The sequence below is a fragment of the Anarrhichthys ocellatus genome, unplaced genomic scaffold (genome assembly GCF_004355925.1).
Source record: "Anarrhichthys ocellatus isolate YVR2014 unplaced genomic scaffold, GSC_Weel_1.0 scaffold77, whole genome shotgun sequence".
Taxonomy (NCBI): Eukaryota; Metazoa; Chordata; class Actinopteri; order Perciformes; family Anarhichadidae; genus Anarrhichthys; species Anarrhichthys ocellatus.
The window spans coordinates 878523-902010 of record NW_022280107.1 but is presented as its reverse complement, the minus strand read 5'-3'; the positions used below and the strand labels follow the sequence as shown (position 1 = coordinate 902010).

The 23488-nt window shown below is 42.7% G+C and overlaps 2 protein-coding genes across 2 annotated transcripts in view; one reads left to right on the top strand and one right to left on the bottom strand.

The window, feature by feature from the left end:
- The window catches only part of gdap2 (ganglioside induced differentiation associated protein 2), a 27440-nt gene extending 17692 nt beyond the window's left edge, over positions 1–9748 (bottom strand). The window contains exons 1-9 of the mRNA XM_031873949.1: positions 9525–9748; positions 8505–8731; positions 6070–6209; positions 4996–5149; positions 4177–4265; positions 3552–3628; positions 3109–3268; positions 1167–1317; positions 184–260 (exon numbers count right to left, since the gene is read on the bottom strand). Coding sequence (XP_031729809.1) covers positions 184–260; positions 1167–1317; positions 3109–3268; positions 3552–3628; positions 4177–4265; positions 4996–5149; positions 6070–6209; positions 8505–8689 — 1033 coding nt within the window. The 5' untranslated portion in view covers positions 8690–8731; positions 9525–9748. The remainder of the gene's footprint in view (positions 1–183; positions 261–1166; positions 1318–3108; positions 3269–3551; positions 3629–4176; positions 4266–4995; positions 5150–6069; positions 6210–8504; positions 8732–9524) is intronic.
- A 1006-nt stretch (positions 9749–10754) lies between these two features.
- On the top strand, positions 10755–19833 carry wdr3 (WD repeat domain 3). Its single transcript, XM_031873927.1, has 27 exons — positions 10755–10808; positions 11991–12192; positions 12286–12495; positions 12595–12713; positions 13069–13147; positions 13559–13654; positions 13763–13852; positions 14009–14110; positions 14403–14503; positions 14612–14716; positions 14799–15029; positions 15108–15201; positions 15343–15444; positions 15575–15657; positions 15768–15906; positions 16015–16071; positions 16223–16323; positions 16692–16803; positions 17623–17757; positions 17841–17891; positions 17986–18051; positions 18237–18329; positions 18467–18517; positions 18622–18665; positions 18758–18886; positions 19184–19277; positions 19357–19833. The coding sequence occupies exons 2-27, from the start codon at positions 12019–12021 to the stop codon at positions 19510–19512; spliced, it is 2814 nt and encodes a 937-aa protein (XP_031729787.1). The 5' UTR covers positions 10755–10808; positions 11991–12018; the 3' UTR covers positions 19513–19833.
- Positions 19834–23488: the final 3655 nt, after the last annotated feature.

Genomic DNA, 23488 nt, shown 5'->3' with positions numbered 1-23488 from the left:
CACACACACACACACACACACACACACACACACACACACACACACACTTCTGTAAATGCCCTTCTTTTGTTTCTTTTATCCTTTCACATTTACAGAACACAGGAGACAGATTGACTCCAAACACAGGGTTCCAGTATATAACTTCTGTGGTTCTCTGTGTCTCACACACACATCAACACGTACCGGTTTGATATAAAGCTTTCAGCGCAGCGATGTCTGACAGATCCTCTGCTCTCGCCCGACACAGCCAGCGACCGTAACTGCAGGAGAGGAACACACACGCACACACAGAAGTGGCCTTAATTAACTTAAGGTTCATGGTTGCAGAATATAATACAGTTTGGACTTGCATCTGAAATGTGTTTCTGTAGCAAATATTCTCTTAGTTTAGTAGCTCTTATCTGAACCTTGTCATTTGATTTCTATATATTTTAATTTATAAGTTGCCTGGGTCCACACCCCAGACTGTATAGAAGAAGTGGACGCAGTCGTCGTGATGTCATCTATTGGTTTGTGGACTGCAGCTGTGAAGCCTAAAGTTTTGGTGTTTTGGCCGTCACCATCTTGTTTCTTTGCAACCAGTGAACAGGAAGTGACCATATCTGGACTGAGAAGGAGTGACGTAGAGACGGAGTATACATCTCTGGTAGAGACCTGTCAATCACAGTAAGCCCCGCCCTAAAGCATCCCCTGCTTTATGGTCTGTGTGACTCTAAATGGAGCATAATGTACTAAATGAACATCATGCTGTATTGAAGAAGACTTGAAACTAGAGATTGAGACCATAAACTCATGTTTACAATGTTTACTGAGGTAATAAATCAAGAGAGAAGTAGAGTCATTTTCTCATAGACTTCTATACAACCAGAGGAGTCGCCCCCTGGTGGACACTAGAGAGAATGCAGGTTTAACACATGAAGCTTTGACTTCACTTGGCAGAACCGAGGTTGCCACCTGTTAAAAAGTAATCGACCCCATGAGCACAGCTAGGGGACTAACGATTAGCCAATCCGCGTCAGGGGCGGGACTAAACAAAGCTAATGTTGCTAATGCTAGTTCATGGGACACCACTTAACTGGTCACAACATATTTTATCATATAAAACGTGTTTTTTTCCCCCTCCAGTACGTTCCAGTTACTTTACAATTTGGTTTTCGGACTCTTACTTCCTCTGGTGTTGTTTCAAGATGGCCGCCTCTGACATCTGGCCCTGCAGGATCTGTTTCCGCTGTTTGTCCACGTCACCCTCCATCCGGGCGAAAGCGTGGTTCCCCACCTGACCCAGATCCGACTTCAGACTCTCCTCTTCAGAATCATCTACATAAACAAACAAACAGATGATAACTGGACCTTTAATTGACTTTACTGGCTCTGATGGATTCGTGACGGTGTCATACACGAGAGTTATGGTAAAGTTAGATGCAGCATATCCATTGAAACACAACACACAAAAACGAGACAATAAACCAGTAAATTATCCCGGATTCACCTCATCTTGTCTTTATTTTATTTCACTAATCCTTAATCATCTGCAAGCATGACATTATTTGTGTGCGTGTGTGTGTGTTTGTTTTTCTAAAAAACAAACCACATGTACGGTTGTACGCATGTCCACGCATCCCATCTACATCCAAAAGGCTGTGTGTGTCTGTCAGTGTGATCACATCAGCATGTTGTTGTTGGGTTTCACTCACAGACAGGACTGCTTGCTTTGGATCAATATGCCAAAGCCACATCTCACCACCTTTGAAGCACCGCAAACATTCTTCTGTACCGGAGGTCAATGGAGGCAACGGGCTCGACGCCGAACCCACGAACACATGGGCTGCTGCTACGTTCACGATCCTCTGAGGAGGTTTGTATGAGGGTTTAAGGCTTAGAAGGGAGTCATAATTGCTTATTTCAGCCTTTTGGTTCTTCTTTGTCTGTCTTATTTTCAATGCAACAGCGTCAAATACTGCACATGCAGTCATGTGAGTGTTGGCTCTTTCCACAGACTTTATACAGGAAGTGGACGTAGTCGTCGTGATGTCATCCATCGGTTTGTGGACTGACATTTTGAAGCTTAGAGTTCGGTGTTTTAGCCGTCTCCATCCTGACTTTTTGCAGAAGTGACCATATTCAGACTGAGGAGGAGTGACGTAGAGACGCGGTATACGTCTCTGGTGGAGACCTGTCAATCACTGTGTAGCCCCGCCCTAAAGCATCCCCTGCTTTATGGTCTGTTTGACTCTAAATGGACCATAATGTACTAAATGAACATCATGCTGTATTGAAGAAGACTTGAAACTAGAGATTGAGACCATAAACTCATGTTTACTGAGGTAATAAATCAAGAGAGAAGTAGAGTCATTTTCTCATAGACTTCTATACAACCAGAGGAGTCGCCCCCTGGTGGACACGAGAGAGAATGCAGGTTTACTTTGCTTCACTTTCCAGAACCGAAGGTTGACGCCTCGCCCTTTCTCACTTCTTTCATGACTGCTGTAAAAACTGCTCAGTTTACATATAAATGGAGGACAAATAAAAGCATAAAAAAACAACGCTAAATGTCTAAGTACAGGCCCTTGGTACAGGCCTCAAACTCTTTTTTGCATTTGCTTCTCACTGATGCACTGCTTCCATTCATCTAAAGGTCCATTGTGTAGGATTTGGCGTCATCTAGCGGTGATGTTGCAACCAGTTGAAACTTCTCCCGTGTCACAACGAGTAGCAGAACGGTGGACGACACTAAAACTGTTGACTATTCGACTACAACACTGCAAGGTGCTGCAGCGCTTCACATTATTAACTTTATTGTGCACTTGGACAATTTCTCTGTTAAATTTTGTGCCGCCATCTTTCTGTCGTGAAATTAAACTGGGAAAGAACAACAAACGGTTCCTCAGTGTGAGACGAGTGAGGACAGAAATGGAGCGGAATAAAATAATAAATGATGCACGTGTGACTCATACAGCCTCAAAGGCACATCAATTGATGATGGAAAAAAGATGCCTACTCTTATAAAAGATGGCTGGCATGAAAGTGAAGCACATTACGTGGCTTTACTAATGACGGGAAAATATTTCCTCACATTATATACATATATTTTTTTAATGGTTTGAATACCTTCCACGGTGCCTGGTTTCTCGGCGATGCGGATCTGTCTCTCTGGGACGATGGGTTCCCCCTCAGAGTTGCCGATGTCGGCCGGGATGAGAGGCAGGCTGGCCTTCTCCTCTTCCTCAGAGCGAGGGTAGTACAGAGGCAGCAGCTTCTTATACACCGGCTGAGAGAACACACACACACACACACACACACACACACGCACACACACACACACATAAATATATCGTCATACTAGACAACAGGGCAGCATATATTCAGATGACAAAGTGTAAATATAAGTGGTAACCACAGGGGGCATGTTTACATTTCGAGTAACCTCACTACCCAGAAATTATAAGAAATAAATATATTAAATATAAATTCCTTTCTGAATACACTTGTCAGCTGCCCATACTGTGAGATGCAGTGTTTAGGGAACTGGCAGTGACTGAAGTCACACACACCTCCTCTGTGTCAGACACAGCGAACACCACGGCCTCCAGGCTGTTTCCATGATTCTCCAGGAACCTGCGCACTGTTCCTATGAACACACAAACACACACTCCTGTTACCTCACACATTAAGACACGCCGACGACAATTAAAGGAATACAGATTCAACCGTCTGCTTTTATAAAATGTCCGTCACAAGTTACAAATGTCTGCTCGTTTCAAAAACCTAAAGGTTTTCAGTAAAGATTCTTTTGAAAGAGTTACTGAAGTCAGTGCGGTCGTCTCAGTGACAGACTCCATCGACATTTAACCTCAGAACACAGGAGCTGCTGGTCTAATGCTGCATTGATCCGTTAGTTGTAAGTTCATTTTCAAATCTCCCGTCTGTTTCTACAAACTATAAATAAATATTATAACAATAAGCAATAACTAAACTTAAACAACGTAACGGTCCAGTTTAAGGTCATTGCATCTGTAATATGTTTGTTTGTATCCATCATCAGATTATGATCTTATCAGAACGTCATGCGGGCTTAAAGTGAACATGTAGTTTACTTTGAATAAATGTCATTGAGTGTGTGTGTGTGTGTGTGTGTGTGTGTGTGTGTGTGTGTGTGTGTGTGTGTGTGCGTCTTACTGAAAGCGATGTGTGCAGCGTCCTCCAGTGGGTATCCTCTCTTGGTCGTGGTCACCACACAGAAGCCAACAGACGCCATCGACTGCTCTCTGAGGAAACAAGAACAACCACCTCACACTTATGTTCACCACAGTAACAGCTCCGGTTCCTCACAGACAACAAACACACACGAACTTCACAAGACAACTACCGCTGCACAGCAAATGATAAAAGCACTCCTTATGTTATATATGTAAAGATATAATGTACTAAAGTTATTGATATGTTTTGCTTCCACTACAATCAAAAGCCACTGAGGTTTTGAAAAACCTGTTTTCTTGGTTTTATTTTTTATCTGCAAAATGTATCACAGCCAGAAGCTGTAAAAACAAACATCGGCGTTCAACTTTCCAACAGTCCTTGAACACATCATGTGTGACGAACGCTTCCGTCAAGAAAAAGCATCCGAATCAAAACTTAAAGTTGTGATAATTCATAAACAATTACTTTATTCTACATTTATTCAACCAAAATAAACTGTTTGCACGAACTAGATCCTGTAAAATAATTAATTCTACGCTCTGTGCATAGAACAGATGGAGTTACAAGTTTTCTGAAATGTCTTTTAAATATGCAAATGAGGCATTATGTAATGTTAACTTTTGGTGAATTCAGTAGAAATCTGCAGACGTATACAAACAAAGTAGTAAAACAAACACCTGAATGTGTATTTTAGATGTTTTCTTTCCACTAGTCTGAAAGAAGTCATTATTTTAAGCAAAATAGACCAAACATCTCTCCATTGACGGGATCAGCTGGTCGGTCTGATTGAGTTCTTACGCGGCCAGCTGCATGGTGTTCCTGTAGCAGCTGTACAGCGAGCTCTCCGCCGCCGTCCGGTACTTGGCTTTGTACTTGGGTCCCACCGTGTGGACGATGAACCTCGCTGCCAGGCTGAAGCCTTTGGTCAGCTTCGTCTCTCCGGTCCGACATCCTGCACGCAAACATGCAAGTTATTAGATAAGATTGTAATAAAGAAAACAAAAGAAGAATAAACAATAACAGATTTTAAATAAAGTAAATAAATAAAAATAATATGATTTGTTCTAAAAGGAGCAGGCAGAAGTAAATACTTTCTACCTCTTTGTAAAATAGTAACTTAATGTTCATCACATACATATAAATAATCATCTCAATATATAAAACATATTTTTATACAGTTTCCTAAATTGATTTGCTTAATTTCTTCATCTAAACTTTCCATAAATTCACCCAAAAAATTAAATACACATTCTTTTTCTAAAAAAGGTACAAAAATATCTTTCTTAAAGTTAAATCTTCCACTTAGGAAAACGAGAATTTCTTTTAATTATTTCTTGCTTCGTACGTTATTTGTGTCTTAACTTCTACCAGATCCATGAACTTCAAGCTCCCGACTTTAAAAACAATTAACTTCAGACAAGAGTCAACACGAGGTGTTTGAGACGGATGAATCAGATATCTCACTACTTGCTCCGACTGTACTTTAGTTATGAAGTGATGTATAAAACAGTCTGTGATAATGATTACGTGATGCCAATCGAAACAAGTGGAAAAATACACTTTTCTTTAAATGACAACTGAGCCGCTCCATCCAGTGAGGAAGGCCATGACATGTGGTCGAAAGCTTTGGGAACAAAAAGGACGTTTCTCTTTGTGTTGAGAGTTCTTTCGTCATCGTGAGACATCTTGTGGACGTCCACTCTCTCAGTGATAACACGTTGGAACATTGAAGTTCTTTCTAAAAGACATCAGACTGTACATCAGAGTAGTGATGGCGGTTCGGACCCTTTATTTATCACATTCAGCCGAGCATCATGTGCCTGCTTTTGTCACATGCTGTGGTCCTCTGCCTCCAGACTCTCAGTTCTGTACCTTTGAGTTTGAGCAGCTCGTCCCTCAGCTCGGGTCCGGCCAGCCGGTGGACGCTGTCGGACACCGGGTTCTTGTCGCTGAGCGACTCGTTGCTGGTGTTCACGATGGCGGTGCAGTTCAGCAGAGCGATGTCGCCACAGCTGTTAAAGAAAGAATCATCATTAAATCACATCTCTTCTCTCACACCGTCGTGTTTGGTACGTTTTGGTCGTACCGTTCTTTCCTGAAGAGTCCTAAAGTAATATCACTTTATTCACTAGTTTTCATTGTCAGAAGCATATTTGATATGAATAAATCAATGAAGACGCATATGTTACAAATGTTTTTACAAAATGTGAGCCAAATATAACATCCATGGTGTTCTATTGTATAGTTGGGACGAGCAGCATCTACTTTGGAGCGGTTTAGATTGTGTTTCTGGACGGTGGTGAGAGAAGTTAGAGCCCTTAATGTGTTGTATTTTTATTAATGTTTCATAACCTACTCCAGTATTTATTGCCCTAAATCCCCACATTTCTGCAGAGCCAGCTCATTAAAGTTGTATCTGGTCTCAAAGCGCTGGACTGTGTGACAGCACGCACATTCATTAGTCTGCACACGTTTAGTCGAAGTAAAAACATCTTGTTTTATTGGTTATTAATTCACTTCTTCACTCTGCAGCCTTCTGGGCTTTGTGTGGAAAGAACAATGAGGAACTGCGTGTTGAAAGCATTTAGTCACAAGAAGGAAGAGGCTTTGTTCTACATCGTCTCCGTTAGCTTAATAAAACATGAGTCACAATGCTGCCACACGCAAACTCCTCCTGAGGAACAGAGTGGAAATGTTAAGGTCAAATACTCATGAAGCTAAACGACAACGAGTCGCTGCTTCACACACCGACTGAGCCGCATCGACAAGAGACATTCCAGTCTCACCCTCCAGTCTAATAATAAAACCATTATCTGCAGGCTGCTTGTGGACCAGTTAGCCGGGTGCTTCACACCATTGTCAAAAAATTGGGAACTTCTTGACGTATTTGACAGCAGCCACAAGCGCGTCTGAGAGTGTTCGCTGGTAAAAAGGTCAGATCCTCAAAAGAACCACTGCAGCAGGTAACAAGAGGTTCCGCTTCTCACACGCTTTGTTTGCACCAGAAGAAAACAATAGTGTCTCGTAATCTGATGTTGGATCTGCTAAATGTTTGGCACGACACAGACATTGTATAACTATATAAATGAATGAATGAAAGGTATCACCGCTCACGGTCACAGGCTCACAAGGTGCCGCTGCTGGAGGAGCTCCGGTCACGTTAGAGCAGCAGGAATGTGAGAACAAGGCTCTCACAGAGAGAACCGACGGTCATGTGGTCCTCTGCTCAAAGAGGATTTAAGAAGGGGGGGGTCTGGACTCTGAGCCGGTCCAGGAGAGCACAAGAAGAGACACAGAACCTCCCAAAAAAAAAGCCGAGTTTGTATCACTGCTGCTGAGTTTTCTAGGGTTCATTGTGCAGAGTCTGTGTCATATTTAATATTTATATTCATATCAAAGCTGATGAATTCTAGTGTTTCATGTGGGCTGACTGCTTCAGGATCTGGACTTCAGTGCTGCAGGGTGAACGTTGACTGAAGAGTGCAAAGGGCACAACAAGCTAAAGCATGAAGTCTAGTTAGGCTTCAGTCTAATCAGTGAAACATCATCCGGTCTGGATCATTATGTAACAGAATGATTTAAGACAGAAATAAAGACTTTAAAATATGTTTCTACGGTGTTGAATATGCAGATATATTTAAACCTGATGTAATTGTCAAGAAACTACACAACACGTCCGGTTGACGACCTGCAAACATGGCGGACAGATAATTCAAAGACACACTCTTCAGTAAGTGGAAAATCTAAATCTTTACTCAGTATGAAAAGAGGATTTGTGGCTTCACTGAAACATCGTGCATCAGTTAGTGCTGCAAAATTAAATCGGATATAAATCACGATTTGGGCTTTTCAGAATAACGATAACGACGTTTAAAATGCTCCACTCATAGACACCTCTCCTGCACACCAGAGTCCCTTTAGAAACCTGTCATTTTACTGCAGCAGGGTCTGGGTCTGGGTCTGTCCACGGTGGACCGATCTCTGCTGGAGGATCTGGGTCTGTCCACAGTGGACCGGTCTCTGCTGGAGTCTGAGCTGAAGGATGTTCTGGTGAACCTGCATGATTTCATCTGGTTTCACCAGAATCCGACCCGGTGGCTCCGATGACGAGCATTAAGAATAACTCTATAGAAACAGACCATCTTCTCTCTGATGGTCTCTTTACTGATGGAGGTCTGATAGAGGATCAGGACTACACTGAGACTGGTTCAGGACCAGTTAAAAGTTCCTCACAGTAACTTTAAAGTTTGAAACAAGAGGACATTTTCACCCGACAGCAACAGCGTGAGGAAACAAGTGTGACTCACAAGAGGATGATCTTGCGGTTGATGTCTGGTCTGAAGGGGAAGGGCGAGGAGAAGACCTCCTGGATGAGGAAGCCGTCGCTCTGGTCCCGCGGCGTCTCCTCGCCACCGTCCTCGCCCAGCTGCTGCTGCCACGTGGGGAGAGTCTGGACGTCCACGAACTGGGAGCGAGCGCCCAGAGGGTCCATCCCGCCTCCGGGTCTGAAGGATGCCGCTGGACCTCCAAGCAGCTGCGTACAAATCAGAGTGTTGTTCACTTCTGATGGAGGCTCCTCTCAGGACACAGAAGCACTGATCAATTACTTCATTAGCTCCACAACTATTCTGATTGGATAACTAATCCAACGGCTTCAACTGCTTTAACCTAATTCAATAATTTTTTCATTTTATTAAGTTTAATTTCCTATTTTTTCTATAAAACATCTCCAGATTTATTGTTTTGTCTGACTAACAATCCAAAATCGAAAAATTACAATCATTGCAGAAAATGTATGTTTAATATTTTTTTATATTAATACAAAAAATATTATTAAAATAAAAGTAATATTTTAAAATATATTTTATTTGCACGATAAATGGCAAAAATATTATTTAACAGTAATTTTGCAAACAAAAACAATCTATAAGCACTTTCTTGCTTATAGATTTAAATATACACACACACGCACACACACACACACACACACACACACACACACATTATATATATATATATATATATATATATATATATATACACACATTTTTAAACCAGGATGCTTTCCTAACATGTAACACTTTATTTCATTTATTTTTCTGGTTGCCTTTCAGCTTCATTAGTGGAAGCAGAGCTCCTTAACAGCAGAGCTCCTGAACAGCAAAAGTAAGAAGCTGCTGTCAAAAAATAAAATATCCCCCAAACAACTAAACTGCCTGTTCTTCATAGACACATTCACGAGGGTCACTAATAATAATATTTGCTTTAAATCCCAATTAAAACGGTATTTTGACCCATTTTTTATGGCAAAATCAGCTGTTACTAACCTCGCCAGTTGTATTTCCTGCAGCAGCTGTGGAGAGAAATAGAAACTTAAAATGATGAATAAATCTTGACACGTCAATGTGTTGACTCAGGAGATATTCTCGTTCTTCGTCTTCATTCTAACGAGCAAAGCAGTCGACAAAGCGCTCAGAAGGTGAGTTTAAAAGTGCCAATTAGTCAGGTTTACACGTTTAGCCAGGAAAGCTAGGTGCTACTTGCTGCGAGGTTAAGCTAACTGGAGTAGCGGCAGCAACATCCGGCTAAGAATTTCAGAATAAACGTCCACAGGATTTTTTTGTTTTGTTTTGCATGCTCAACTTACCTGCAATGAAATGCTTGTTTTACTCCTCCCGTACTGTACATAGAAAATACAGCATATAGGCCTGTAATATAGATGGTATGTGCAAAATTAAATATTATTAAATATAAATATGAATGACTTAGAATTACCTCCAAATTAGAAAATTGTTAAAAAATTCCCCATATACATGCTTTAATTAATGGACACAAAATGTCTCCATCTACACAAAAAAAGCCAATTCTCAAATGCATGTATGTATGCTGATTGTTTCAAATAACCATTGTGTTTTAATTGTGGTTATTTATAACATTTTAATTTCAGTTTCTCTTGCTATTTTCAATTCCTTATATGTGAAAACCTACTTGTCAATAAACCTGATTTTGATTGTTTTATTTTGTAGGGCCCATACAGGCAGACTTCCGGTTTTTGTTCCTGTTATTTCTATTACACTTGATGCATTTTTCCCCCTCAGGTTCTAATCAGCTGACTAATAAGCTGAAAACACTTCCGCTGTGGAGGGTCTCGTGAGTCGAGCGCAGACAAAAGCAACAGAGAGAGAACGATAAAGCAGAGGAAAAACAAAGATTTTATTCTTTCATCACAGTTAGTTGTGTTCTATTTATATAACAATAATTACCTTATAAATACATATAAAATATATAACTATATATTTGTATGATCTTTTTTTATAAATTGTATTATTATATAACGTTTATTTATCTTTATATAAACACAATTACATGAATATTCAGGAGCTGGTCTCTCTGAATGCATTGTTGTAATGTTTTAAACGACTTGGAGGCAGTCACATCTGGCTGTTTTTGATATTAATTTATTCTGTAACGTGTTCTTTATTTTAATATTTCATTTTTATAAATATTACACTCACCGCTGGTATCGATGTGTGTGCTTATCGACTGGTTTGGTCTAAATCAACTGCGCACGCAGTACAAACACAAGCGAAGCTAGCGGCCGCATTTCTGAGGTAAGAGGAGAAAACAACCAAATATTAAAACACGTGACGGTAGAGGAAGAAACGTTAACTTCACGTTAAACATATACAGACATAAATCTACGTTGTATTAGATTTTTGGAGCTACGTTTACTGAAGAACTTCACCACGTGTGTCCTGCAGCCAGCGGTGAGTCGTGGTTAGGTGCGCTCAATTTGTAGTACAGCCTTGGCTGGGCAGGCGGGGTTTGGTGAGTTTTTGACTCGGAACAAGTGCTGGAATCTTGTAACTCCGACCGCGCGGGATAGAAAGTGTAGCAAAACAAACGCTCATCTGACAACCACACTAGCATGCTTTATGAAAGCTATACATGTAGTTAAAGTAAACTTTTAGGTTGATTATCGTTCATTTAAAAGCAGAATATAGAAATATTAGTCACAGAAAAACGGTGTTACAAATGAAGAAATATTAAAGTGACACAACCGGAGATGAAAACAGCTCTAAACACTATAATCTCTCTTAATAAATACTCTTTATTAATATTGATCAGTTTTCACTATGATCACAGGTATAAGAAGTATTCAGATATAAAGTAGTGATACTACTCTGTAGAAATACTCATAGTCATAATCGTACTCAAGCAGTACAAGTACAAAAGTATTCAACAAAGTACCAAAAGTACTTATTATGCAGACTGGTTCATTTGAGATACATATATGTTGTATTACTGAATTATTATTTAATAATGAGTTGTATTTCTGTTATTAATCATCACCATTTATTAGATTAATTATATTGTTTATTAATAATCTAAACTGTCAAATAAAGGTAGTGGGGTAGAATTATAAAGTAGCATAAAATAGAAAAAGTGATGTACAAGTACATCATAATTGTATTAAGGATAGTACTTATATTTAACATTCTCTTCTCAACAAGTGTAATATTATCTTATTACATTATAATGTAAATTATATCAGTTTAACGGCTTCATAACTTAAACACATTACTGATTAGAATATAATAATAGTGAAACAAAGTGTATCATACTATACAACTTCTAAGCACGTCAGAGATGATGTCATAAATGAGTTATAGCTGTAGACTCTTCATTTAAACTTCCACAGAGAGGAACATAACATAACCAGCTGGATCATCACTGGAAAAAGTCCTGGAAAAAGAATTAAAATGATTATTATTATATCCTCGTATAAACAGGACTGAGCATCGCCCGAGGCCGGCCGTCATGGGGTTGACCAAACAGTACCTGCGCTACGCCGCCAGCGCCGTGTTCGGAGTGATTGGCGGCCAGAAAGCCAACATCGCGTACGTGACCCTCCGCGGGGGGGAGAGAGGCCGCTACGTGGCCGTGGCCGCGTGCGAACACGTCTTCATCTGGGACGTCCGGAAAGGAGAGAAGGTGAGATTCTATTCATTCATTTTTTTTTTTCTGACGCGGTTCTCGACAAACGGGTTCAGGTCTCCAACTCGGTGTCTCTCGTCCCCGGTCTAGGTCTTGATCCTGAAGGGCCAGAAACACGAGGTGACCTTCCTCTGCGCCTCGCCGGATGGCGTCCACGTGGCCGTGGGTTACGAGGACGGCGCCGTGCGGATCTTCAGCCTGCTGAGCAGCGAGAGCAGCGTGTCCTTCAACGGCCACAAGACCGCCGTCAGCGCCATGCGCTACGACGCGCTCGGAGCTCGGCTCGTCACCGGATCACGGGTACGTTCTCTTGAAATTAAATGTAATTACACGTATGTTGAAATACTGTTTGGGTTTGTTATAGCATGTGTTTATAAGCACTTTATTACCTTTTTTCAGGACACAGATGTGATCGTGTGGGACATCATCAATGAGTCGGGGCTCTACAGGCTGAGGGGCCACAAAGACGTCATCACAGAGGCCTTGTTCCTCAAAGACAGGAACCTCCTGGTCACCAGGTAACTCACCTTTTAACAACACGTTCATACTTTTATATAAAGGAAATAAGAGCATTTCTACTGTCGTACTTTTTATTTATTGTTTTATGAATTTGGCATCATTGAATCCTGCTATGCTGTCACTGAACAAACAGTGAATAATGTGGTTGTGAGTTTAAGCTGCACCAGACAGCCTTATTTCATAACCTTTATTAAACCAGGAAGTCACGTTAATATTAAATGTTTGTGTGCTTTTCAAACAACATTATCCTAAATGTAATATAATGTTTGTTATATATTTGAAGTATGTTTTTCAGGCTTAACACCGTTTGAAACGGGACGTGCGGTGTTGCTAACGTCATGTTTCTGTGCTCAGCTCTAAGGACAGCTTTGTGAAGTGGTGGGACCTGGACACACAGCACTGCTTCAAGACCATGGTGGGCCATCGCAGCGAGGTGAGCGGCTCCGTCCTCTGTATTTAGGGAGAGCGGATTGAGTGGATGAGAGACTCTGACGGGGAGCTGAAGCCGTTATCGATGTTCTCTTTAGAGGCTCCAGACTCCATTGAGAAAACCAGTAATTCTACGTCGCAGAACACAGGAGATGCTGGTCTACTGCTGTTAGTTAGTCTGTGTTGTTGTGTGACTTTGGTGTTTTTAAAGGTTCAGAATCACTAAAGTCACACAATAACATATAAAAGCAAGGTGGTGGAGGCAGCGACAGACCAGCAGCTCCAGTGTCCTGTGAGCTAAAAAAAATCCTGTTTTTGTCAATGGAGTCTGGTGCCTTTGAAGAGAAACATTAATATCTTTTCCTACCTGGATGAATCCATGTGACAGTGTGTGTTCTGTGTATGTGTGTGTTAGGTGTGGGGCATGGTGCTGCTGAACCAGGAGAATCGGCTGTTAACGGGCTCAGCAGACAGTGAGCTCCGGGCCTGGGACATCAACTACCTGCAGGAGGTGAGACGAGCACACGGCTCGACTCTTTGATCTCGATACACGCGTGTAACTGATCAATAACGAGAAGAACCGGGAAGTTAAATCTGTCGTTAACATCTGTTTAATCAGGAGAAAGCTGTGGGAGAGCCTAAGGTGAAGAAGGGGAAAACTCTGCTGGATGATGACGATGAGGAAGAGGCGGATGAAAGTCCTGAGGAGGTACGAGAGTACGTGCGTGTGTGTGTGTGTTTGTGTATATATATATATATATATATATATATAATGTTTTTTTTAATACAAAGTAATGCATGAAGAAAATATCTCTCGTTATATAAACGTTACTTACATTGATGTCCGTCCTCTCCGTCCTCTCAGCGGATCCTGAGTTGTAAGAAAGCCGGATCGATCCTGAGGGAGGCCAGAGACCGCGTCGTCTCTCTGGCAGCGGACGCCAAGGCCCGAGTCATCGCCTGTCATGTGAGTGTTTGAGAGTCTCCTGGTTCCTACAGAAAGAGGACGATGGATCAGAGGGTTGGGCTCCTTCAGGAACCATGAGAAGTCTGGGAGTTTAAGGAAGAAACCAAACTCAATGCACAAAGTGAATGTTTTTAGTTGACGTCTGATTGTGAAAGAAATTGACCTGATGTGTGTCAGGACTCTGGAGTTGACATTTAGTAGTACTTTAGACACTTGGTGTTTATGCTAACTCTTAAATTGCATTATTGATATTAATATTTGTAATGCTTTACATGTTTTAATCTTTCTTCAGGGCAATGACGCCGTCCTGGAGATCTTCACTGTGCTGTCGGAGGAGGAGGTGCAGAAGAAGATGACTAAGAAGCTGAAGAAAGCCAAAAAGAAGGCAGCGAAGTAAAGCCGGTTATTTCTCTTTGGTTACATGATGCGACATCGATTCCTTGTGCCATCTAAAGTCCTTTAAGCAGTTGCTGAAGGTTGTTGTGTTGTTTCTTGCTGTAGAACTCAGGAAGACGCAGGCGAGGAGGAGGCGGAGCCGGTGGTGGAGCGGATGCTGAAGGACGAGATCCTCAAACTGACCAAAATCAAAGCCTCCGCCAAGATCAGGTGAGCGTGGAGCCCAACGTACCCGGAGACGTGAGCTTGAGACCAAACGGGGGGATTAACTCCTCCCTCCGTCTCCTCTCAGGTGGGTGGACTGCCTGTCGTGTGCCGGCGGCGAGCTGAAGGTGGCGCTGCTGCTGCAGAACAACACCATCGAGACCTACAGCCTGAAGACGTCGGACAGGACGCCCGCGGCCAATAAGACGGCTCGCCTCACGCTGGGCGGCCACCGCACCGACGTCCGCACGCTGGCCTTCAGCTCGGACAACCTGGCCGTCCTCTCAGCCTCGGGGGACACGGTCAAAATCTGGAACAGGTGAGAGAAGTCCGGCCGCTCGATCCTCGAATGATAACCGGTAAGAGCCGGTTTTAACGTGATGTCGGTGTTTTGCAGGTCAACGCTGCAGGTGATCCGCACCATGGCCTGTGAATACGCCCTCTGCTCGCTGTTCGTGCCTGGAGACAGACAGATCATCCTGGGAACGAAGGTGCTTTAAGAACTTCAAGGATACGGCAGCAACAGAACACTTCTCTGTGCAACATGGCCGACATTTTAACATTAAAAACTCAACATTGAAGGCTTTCTAGCGTGTTAAGAACAATATTTCCTGTTTTGTTTTACCTGTCAGAGCGGGAAGCTGCAGATCTTTGAGTTGGCCTCAGGAAGCCTGCTGGAGACGGTGGACGCTCACAACGGGTCTCTGTGGTCCCTGTGCCTCGCCCCAGACCAGGTAACCCGACCACCTGTCAGCAGTCACACCTGTCGCATCGCCTTTTGTCTTAATACTTTTACATAAATGTGAAGAACAGCTGTGTTTTCTGTGCTTCGTCATTGGTTGTGTGTGTGTTTTGTTCCTGCAGAGAGGCTTTATCACAGGAAGTGCGGATAAGACGGTGAAGTTCTGGGAGTTTGAGCTGATTAAGGACCAAGCGACCGACCAGAAGTAAGTATTTAAAATCATAAATTGCTCACAATAATGCTGAGTAACAAGACTGAGAGACATGACTCATATTTAATGTGTGTGTGTGTGTGTGTGTGTGTGTACGTGTTTAGGAGGCTGACAGTGAAGCACACACGCACTCTGCAGTTGGAGGAAGACGTTTTGTGTGTGAGGTTTTCTCCCGACCACAGACTGCTGGCCGTCTCTCTGTTAGACTCCACCGTCAAGGTCTTCTACACAGACTCACTGAAGGTATGGCCGACACGGCGTCATTCTGTACAATCATTACGGTGTATTCGGTATAATCGCTTCGTTAATAGTTTAATTTTAACTCAACGTTTCTCCGTCTGGCTGCTGCAGTTCTTCTTGTCTCTGTATGGACACAAGCTGCCGGTTCTCTGTCTGGACATCTCACATGTGAGTACTCTCAAGACACAACTAATGATGAGTTAAAGCAGATAATCTCCTTCCACGTTGTTGATTGTTGCCTTGTGTTGGATAAGATGTGGTTGTGATGTTGGTCTCCACGTGGTCGTTTCTGACTCTGATCTCACGTTCTGTTCACCAGGACAACACGCTGATCGCCACCGGCTCCGCCGACAGAAACGTGAAGATCTGGGGTTTGGACTTCGGCGACTGTCACCGCTCCATGTTCGCTCATGACGACAGGTAACGCCCAGCAACCCAAAACATTTCAGAAAAATAATCAAATAAAATCATTTTCTAGTCCGTCGTGTTTCCAGCTGTGACTTCATCTGTTGCGTTCAGGGACTCTGTTAACGGGGACTGCCCTGTGACTTCACACCAGTTGCTCCTTCATCTCTTCTCTCATGGCGTCTTTTCTTGTTCTCTTCTTATCTAATTATCTGTTTGCTTCATTTTCAGCCTCTCTGTTCACTTAGTTTTCTGTCTCTTGTCTTGCCTTTATGATTATTTCCTACTTTTCTTTGTTTCTTTCGAGTCGCTAGATCGCTTTCTTTTGTCTTCCCTACCTTCTAGCTTTTTTATTCTGCGTTCTCTCTGTTTCTTCTCCACAGCGTCATGTTCCTCCAGTTTGTCCCCAAGACTCATCTGTTCTTCACAGCGGGGAAAGACAAGAAGATCAAGCAGTGGGACGCCGACAAGTTTCAGCTCATCCAGACGCTGGAGGTGACGCTCTCCTCCGAACTATTTTATATATTTACTTGTGATGTGTGCGGTCCGGTGGCTTCGATCACGGGTCCTCTGGCGGGCTTCCTTCGCATCTCAGATGCTGAAATGAAACACTGACCGCGCCTCGTTTGTCAGATGCAAACCAGATTTATCAAACAGTCCAAAACTAGATGATGTGCATTCAGTGATGAAGGATTTCTGCATCACTTGTGTTGTTAATTGAGCGATGGTGGAATATAACCAAGTACGTTTACTCAAGTACTGTGAGGAACCTTTAACTGGTCCTGAACCAGTCTCAGTGTAGTCCTGATCCTCTATATGAACCAGTCTCAGTGTAGTCCTGATCCTCTATGAACCAGTCTCAGTGTAGTCCTGATCCTCTATAGGACCTCCATCAGTCAAGAGACCATCAGAGAGAAGATGGTCTATTTCTATAGAGTTATTCTGATTGATGCACTTTTTCTTAAAGGAAGTTGGTCAAAACAAAGTTGGAGTGTTGATCAGTTCGTCTGTTTGTGATAAAACCCATTTTGCTGCAATAGAAGTGAGAAAACTTTATCTTATTAGATAAAACGGATGTTGACAAAATGCATAATTTGCAGTTGAAAAACGGTAATTAATTGCAATATATGTAATCGCTAAATGTTTTAAATCACAATAAGATAGTAGCATGATAAAATCGTATCGTGATAATATCGTATCGCAATACCGCATCGCGCTAATACCGCATCGCGATAATAACATATCGCGATATCACGTGATAATATGAACTGAATACCTCCAGGCTGACGTTTGTCCTTCGTCTCTGCTCTAAAGGGTCATCATCGGGAGGTCTGGTGTTTCACCATCAGTCCGAACGGCGACCACATTGTGTCGGCATCTCACGACAAATCCCTTCGTCTGTGGGAGAGAACCAGGGAGCCCATCATCCTGGAGGAGGAGCGGGAGATGGTGAGAGGGAGGACACAGATACTCAGTTATTTACACACACAGCGTCTCCGTGTCTCTAAATCACTCTGTCTTCATATTTACAGGAGCGGGAAGCAGAGTTTGAGGAGAGCATGGCCAAGGGAGATGATCCAGTGGTGAGCGCTTTCACCTGTTTAAATCAAAGAACAATCGGTTCCACCGCTGTGTTGGACGGGTGTAAGTGACGCATTCACTTGTTTTTGTCTTCAGGTACCCGGAGAAACTGAAGGAGAAGCAGCTCCAGCCGCCAAGAAGACCATCGACACGGTCAAAGCTGTGAGTTGTAGCATGAATATCTTTCTTATCCGACGAAGCCTGGTTGGATGCAACTATTTACATTGACATTAAAGTACGTCTGTGATTGGCTAAAGATGTGCAGGTGAAAACAGGACTCAGTTTGACCCTCGTCTTCACAGACTGCAGATACATTATTACACCTTTTATGTTCTGTGTTTTTGCAGGCGGAGAGAATCATGGAGGCTCTGGAACTTTACAAAGAGGAGAACAGGAAGTTGGAGGAGCATAAATATGCCAGTATGACAGCAGTGAACAAGGTACAGACATGCTCCACTTATTCTATGCTCTCTGTTGTCGCCCCGGCTCAGTGGAATGAGCTGCGGGGCGTAACATATCCTGCAGGTGTGTTCTGTTTGTTGGATGCTAATGGGAAACGGCTGATGTTGTTTTGCAGCTTCCTCTGCCGAAACCGAACCCCATCCTCGTTGCGTTTGGAAACGTTTCAGTGAGTAGAACGACGACGACAAACGTTGATATTAAGGATGAAAGTAAATGTTTTCATGTTCTTTTCAGCCGTAGATCCTCAGTCTGTCTTTGTCCTTCTTGCAGCCGTCCCGCTACGTTTTAGACGTCATAAAGAAGGTCAGATCGAGGTAAGACGCCACGTTTACCCACAAAGCTTATCACCGTCTGCGGTGCTCCGTGCATATTGAACTCAGTCGGTGTTCTTTTGTTTGTCCCGCAGTGAGCTGGAGGTTTCTCTGCTGGTGTTACCGTTCCCGTACGTCCCCCAGCTGCTGACGCTGTTCAACAGCTACATCCAGCAGGGCCTGGAGGTGGAGCTGGTCTGCCGCTGCCTGTTCTTCCTTCTCAAGTAAGTGTGTGTGTGCGCGCGCGTTTCCTGGTTTGACAGGCTGCATTACAGTAAAGTGATGTAATTTACTGAAATTATTTGCCTTTATCCACTTATATCCACATTACCGATTATTTATCAAATATCTTATTTTGTGAATATTGTGTGGAAGCACCAATAGTCAATCCTAATATTGATATGGAGGTATTGGTTCTAACACATGGATGTATGAGATGTTCCGGAGTGAATCTAACTGTAGACCTGCTGCTGCTGCTGTAGGATGTTCTGGTGACTCGGTATTCCTCCGTTTCCTTCTAGGATCCATTTCGGTCACATCTCCGGGAACCAGATGCTGCTGTCCGTCATCGACGAGCTTCGGACCAACACGGTGTCCAAAGTGCAGGAGATCAGAGTGAGTAGCGTCTGGAGGAGAAGAGTCCGTCTGTTTAGACTCGTCCTCATCGCGCTTCTCTTTCTCTTGTGCGTCTCAGGACGTGATGGGCTTCAACAGCGCCGCGCTGCAGTTCCTCCAGCGGGAGATCGAGAGCAAAGAGGACGTGATGTTCTTCGCCGACGCCACGGGCCAACTGGCGAAGAAGAAGAGGAAGAGGAGGAAGAGGGAGCGAGCCATCCTGACCATCGCTTAAATCTTAAAGGACCATCTCTGTCTGTGTGTGTGAAGCTCTCAGCTGGATCCAGAGGACCACAGGGTTTCACTTTTCTATGTTTTGACATATTTTGTTATTCAGCGACGCGATTTATTTCCCAAATAAAAAATGCTCCCGAAAGCTGCCTCAGTCCAAGCTGTACTTTACGTTTAGATCTCCAAGCACAAGGAGCTATCGGTTACCAAAGTTGCCAAAAATAAATGAATTAATAAAATAATAAATGAACATGCCATAAAATGTACCAAAATAAAAATGAAATGTAGGCAATTTACCAATATTTCCGGATTTACCTTTCTGGTAAATGTTGATTTTTCTATTTATTTTTCCTTTTATTTATTTTTACAAATTTTTAAATGTATTTATTTATTTTTGCATTTAATATATTTTAATAAAAAAAAGGGGGAAAAATAAATTGAAAACTAAATAAATAGGGGAATTATTAGAAAGGTAACGAGGCCAACCGGTGGGGAAGAAGAGGAGGAGGAGGAGGATGAAGAAGAAGAGGAGGAGGAGGAGGAGGAAGATGGCTCGAGCATCCTGACGATCACTTTAACCATAAAGGACATCCTGTGCTGTGTGTGGAGCTCCCAGCTGTATTCCAGGGTTTCACAGTTGTTTTTCTATGTTGTTAAATCGTGATCGGATGCAACACTCTGTTATTCAGCGACACGCTTTCCAAATAAACGGTCTGACTTCGTCTCACAGTGCTTCAGGTATTTAGAACTTTAAAAAGAAATAAATCCTCGTCTGCAGAGAGAAAAGCAGCGCCTCTCCACAGCGCTTAGGTCTCTATAAAACATATATAAATACGGTTTAAGCCTTAAATAGATACATGTCATGTTTACAGCAGCACCAGTACTCACAGATGACAGACGTGATTTAAACTGGTTCTGGTCCTACAGGGAGCCATTGAGACCAGGAGGGAGATGGGTTTTGAAACCCGTCAGACTACCTGAGCTCCAGACCACCTGGGTGAGCTGAAATGAGGGGAGATGCACTCTGACTTTACAGCTCTTGTAACTCTGGCTGGATTTATAGTCTCAAGGCCGGGCGGATGTGGTAAACATATTTCATAGCGGGGGCAGAATTGTGAGATTCCCCCGGCCTCTTTACTCTCACACCCACATCAGACACTCTGTTTATTTGCTGACCGTGGGGCGCTGTGGAATAATGAAATAAACCTTTTAAAATATATTTCAAGAAAACACCTCTTGCTCACTGTTCCACGTTTTAATCTCACGGCGCTCAGAAAACAAATCAACTCTGTATTTACAGGGCTGTTAAAGACAAAGAGGGCCAGCAGCTCTTTATGGGGTTTGGTGGGTTTTTTTGGGTCTCCGGGCTGTAAATGTCACACCTACCAAAATTAAAAATTCTTCAGCAAAAGTCCCAGACCTCACTCTGACACCATTAGCACCCAACGGCAGTTCAGATGAATCACGGTGAAAGTGTGATTTAAAGGGAAAACCTTCAGCGTTGGAAGTGAAAGCTTTGACGGTGTGACTGTTCACTGAACTCTGTGTTTTCATGGCTCCCGCCAAATATGAATATGAAATCCCACAGCAATATTTCCTGGGTGTGTTCTCACTTCACTCATCTGTCCTGACTTCATGGCTCATTTTACAGCCGCTTTCTCAGACATCAGCGTGACTTGACTTTGATCAAAGTCATCTTGATTTATGTATTTAAATATCACAAAGATGGTGTTTCTGATTGAGTTCCAGATATAGAAAGAAGGAGTCACGAGCCAAACAACAGTCAAAGTGTTGTTTTCAAACAGTTCAAGTGAAATGAAATCTGTGTTTCTAGACCAGAGAACCAGTAAGAAGAGTGTGACTGATGTTTAGCTTCACTGTCTTCTAACATTATTCTCTTTAATCAAAGAAAGGGATTCCTTTCAAATCAAGCAAACAAACTTCCCCTTTGACTTCTGGGAAAAGGTCAGAATTGTCGGAACTTCTCGGTTCTGCCTCGTTTACCTGATCGACTAGTGATCAGCGCAGCTCGATAGTCGTTAAAAATGGCAGCAACATCTAGTTCAAACGGAGAAGCACAACTTATTAAGAATATGCTCAAGCTCACTTTTAAATGAAAATAATGAAATTATTATTATAATGAAAATAATAATAATAGAAATAAAGTAAATCAGCTAAAATAATTCGACATAAAGATTATTTAGGTGACAGACTTCTTCAGACAAACATTTCTGAGTAAAGTTTAGTTTCTGACATTGACTTCTTATTTGTTAAAATAACATTCAAATACGTTTAAAAACACAACTTTAACAAGTGGGGTTGAGATAGTAAATTTAGTTTTATAAACATGACATTTCCCTTTAAGGATTGCCACGTTAAGTTCTGAGAAGTGATTTAAAAGAAGTCACGAGAATAAGGAGGTGAGGACGCTGAGCAGTCTGCCTCTGAGCCACTAGATGGCAGTGTTGTCTTTCCTTTAACTGTCCCCCCCCCCCTCTGATATCTGGGCTCAGGTCCTGCTCCATGTTGGGACCGTCCCGCGCCCCCTGCCTCCTGACCCCTGCCTCCTGCCCCCTACCTCCTGCCTCCTGCCCCCTGCCTCCTGCCCCCTGCCTCCTGCCTCCTGCCCCCTGCCTCCTGCCCCCTGCCCCCTGCCTCCTGCTCCCTGCCCCCTGCCTCCTGCCCCCTGCCTCCTCCTGTTTTTCTCTCTCCTTCCTGTTTGTGATAAATCCCAAACAAGTAGAAGACATCACTTCCTGTTTGTTTGTATTTCAGCGTGCAGCTCCTCCACCATTCGGTTTATTTGCATTACACGTTGACGGACAGGAGGTCGAGTTACGTTGTGGTCCACGCTGCTACAGTCTGTCATCGTGACATTATATACTGCAGCACGCGGTGCGCTCGGAGCTGCTGACTTGATTTGGAGGCCGGTGAACGTGATACGAGCTATAAATGTGCTCCGCCCGTTCTTGAGATAGACGTCGTCGGCAGTGACAGGCCTCCGGTTACAGGCGGAACTATTTCTTCTCCAGTCCGACTGAAGTGGAGGGATACAACAAGCTGGAGAAACTACAGACATGGTGTCTTTATTGGTACTTTAAATATGGAACACGCCCGGGAAAATAAGGGGTTTAACTTTCTGCAAATTAATTAAAAAAATAAATGATATCATAGAAAAATATAAGCTGCAGCAACAACAGGAACGTATGTCAGTTGTTTACTATTAAAAATCAGAATAATAAGTAATATTAATATCTTGTTTGAAAGGTAAAATGAGGAGCTTGCTGTCGTTTGTAAATGTATTAATCCGCAGCTGAAAGTAGTCCCAGTCTGATAAAAACTAAAAACAATAAGTCATTAGTTTTGAAGTTGTGATGAACTAAAGCTAGTTAATGTTTAGCTGAAGCCTTACATTATTACACTTTGCCTTTTTACATACTTCTGTTCAATCCCTTTAAAGTGACACACTTAAAGTGAGCGAGACAATAAAACACGTGTGTTATGCACCCAAAAGTCCCTACATTGTTTTTAAATGCACACTATCGTTCACACCTTTGTTAATCATCTTATTTTTGAATATTTCTTTCAAATCAATGAACTTCTTAACCACTGAAAGCTACAATAACACAAGTTATAAATACTAGTTCTAAGTTATTCCCTTGTACTTTATACAAATTAAAGTTGCAGCTCTTTCACTGTGAGAAGCTTGTGATTTAACCCTCACGTTTCCACTTTGTCTTCTGAAGTGGCAGCAACAACACAGAGTAGATTTATAAATAACTCATCCATGTCTCTGCTCCGTCTGTCTGCGATGACCTCAGCGGCGTCCGGGCAAGACAGCAGAACCGCTTCAGCCCGACAGGCCACCAGTCATCCCACCGACGGGCTAAATCTGTGTCCAGCACTCGTGAATGAGCCTCGTGGCTGCGCTGAGATATGAGGTGACACTCTGATGATAATGTGGCTGCAGCAGCGGCAGC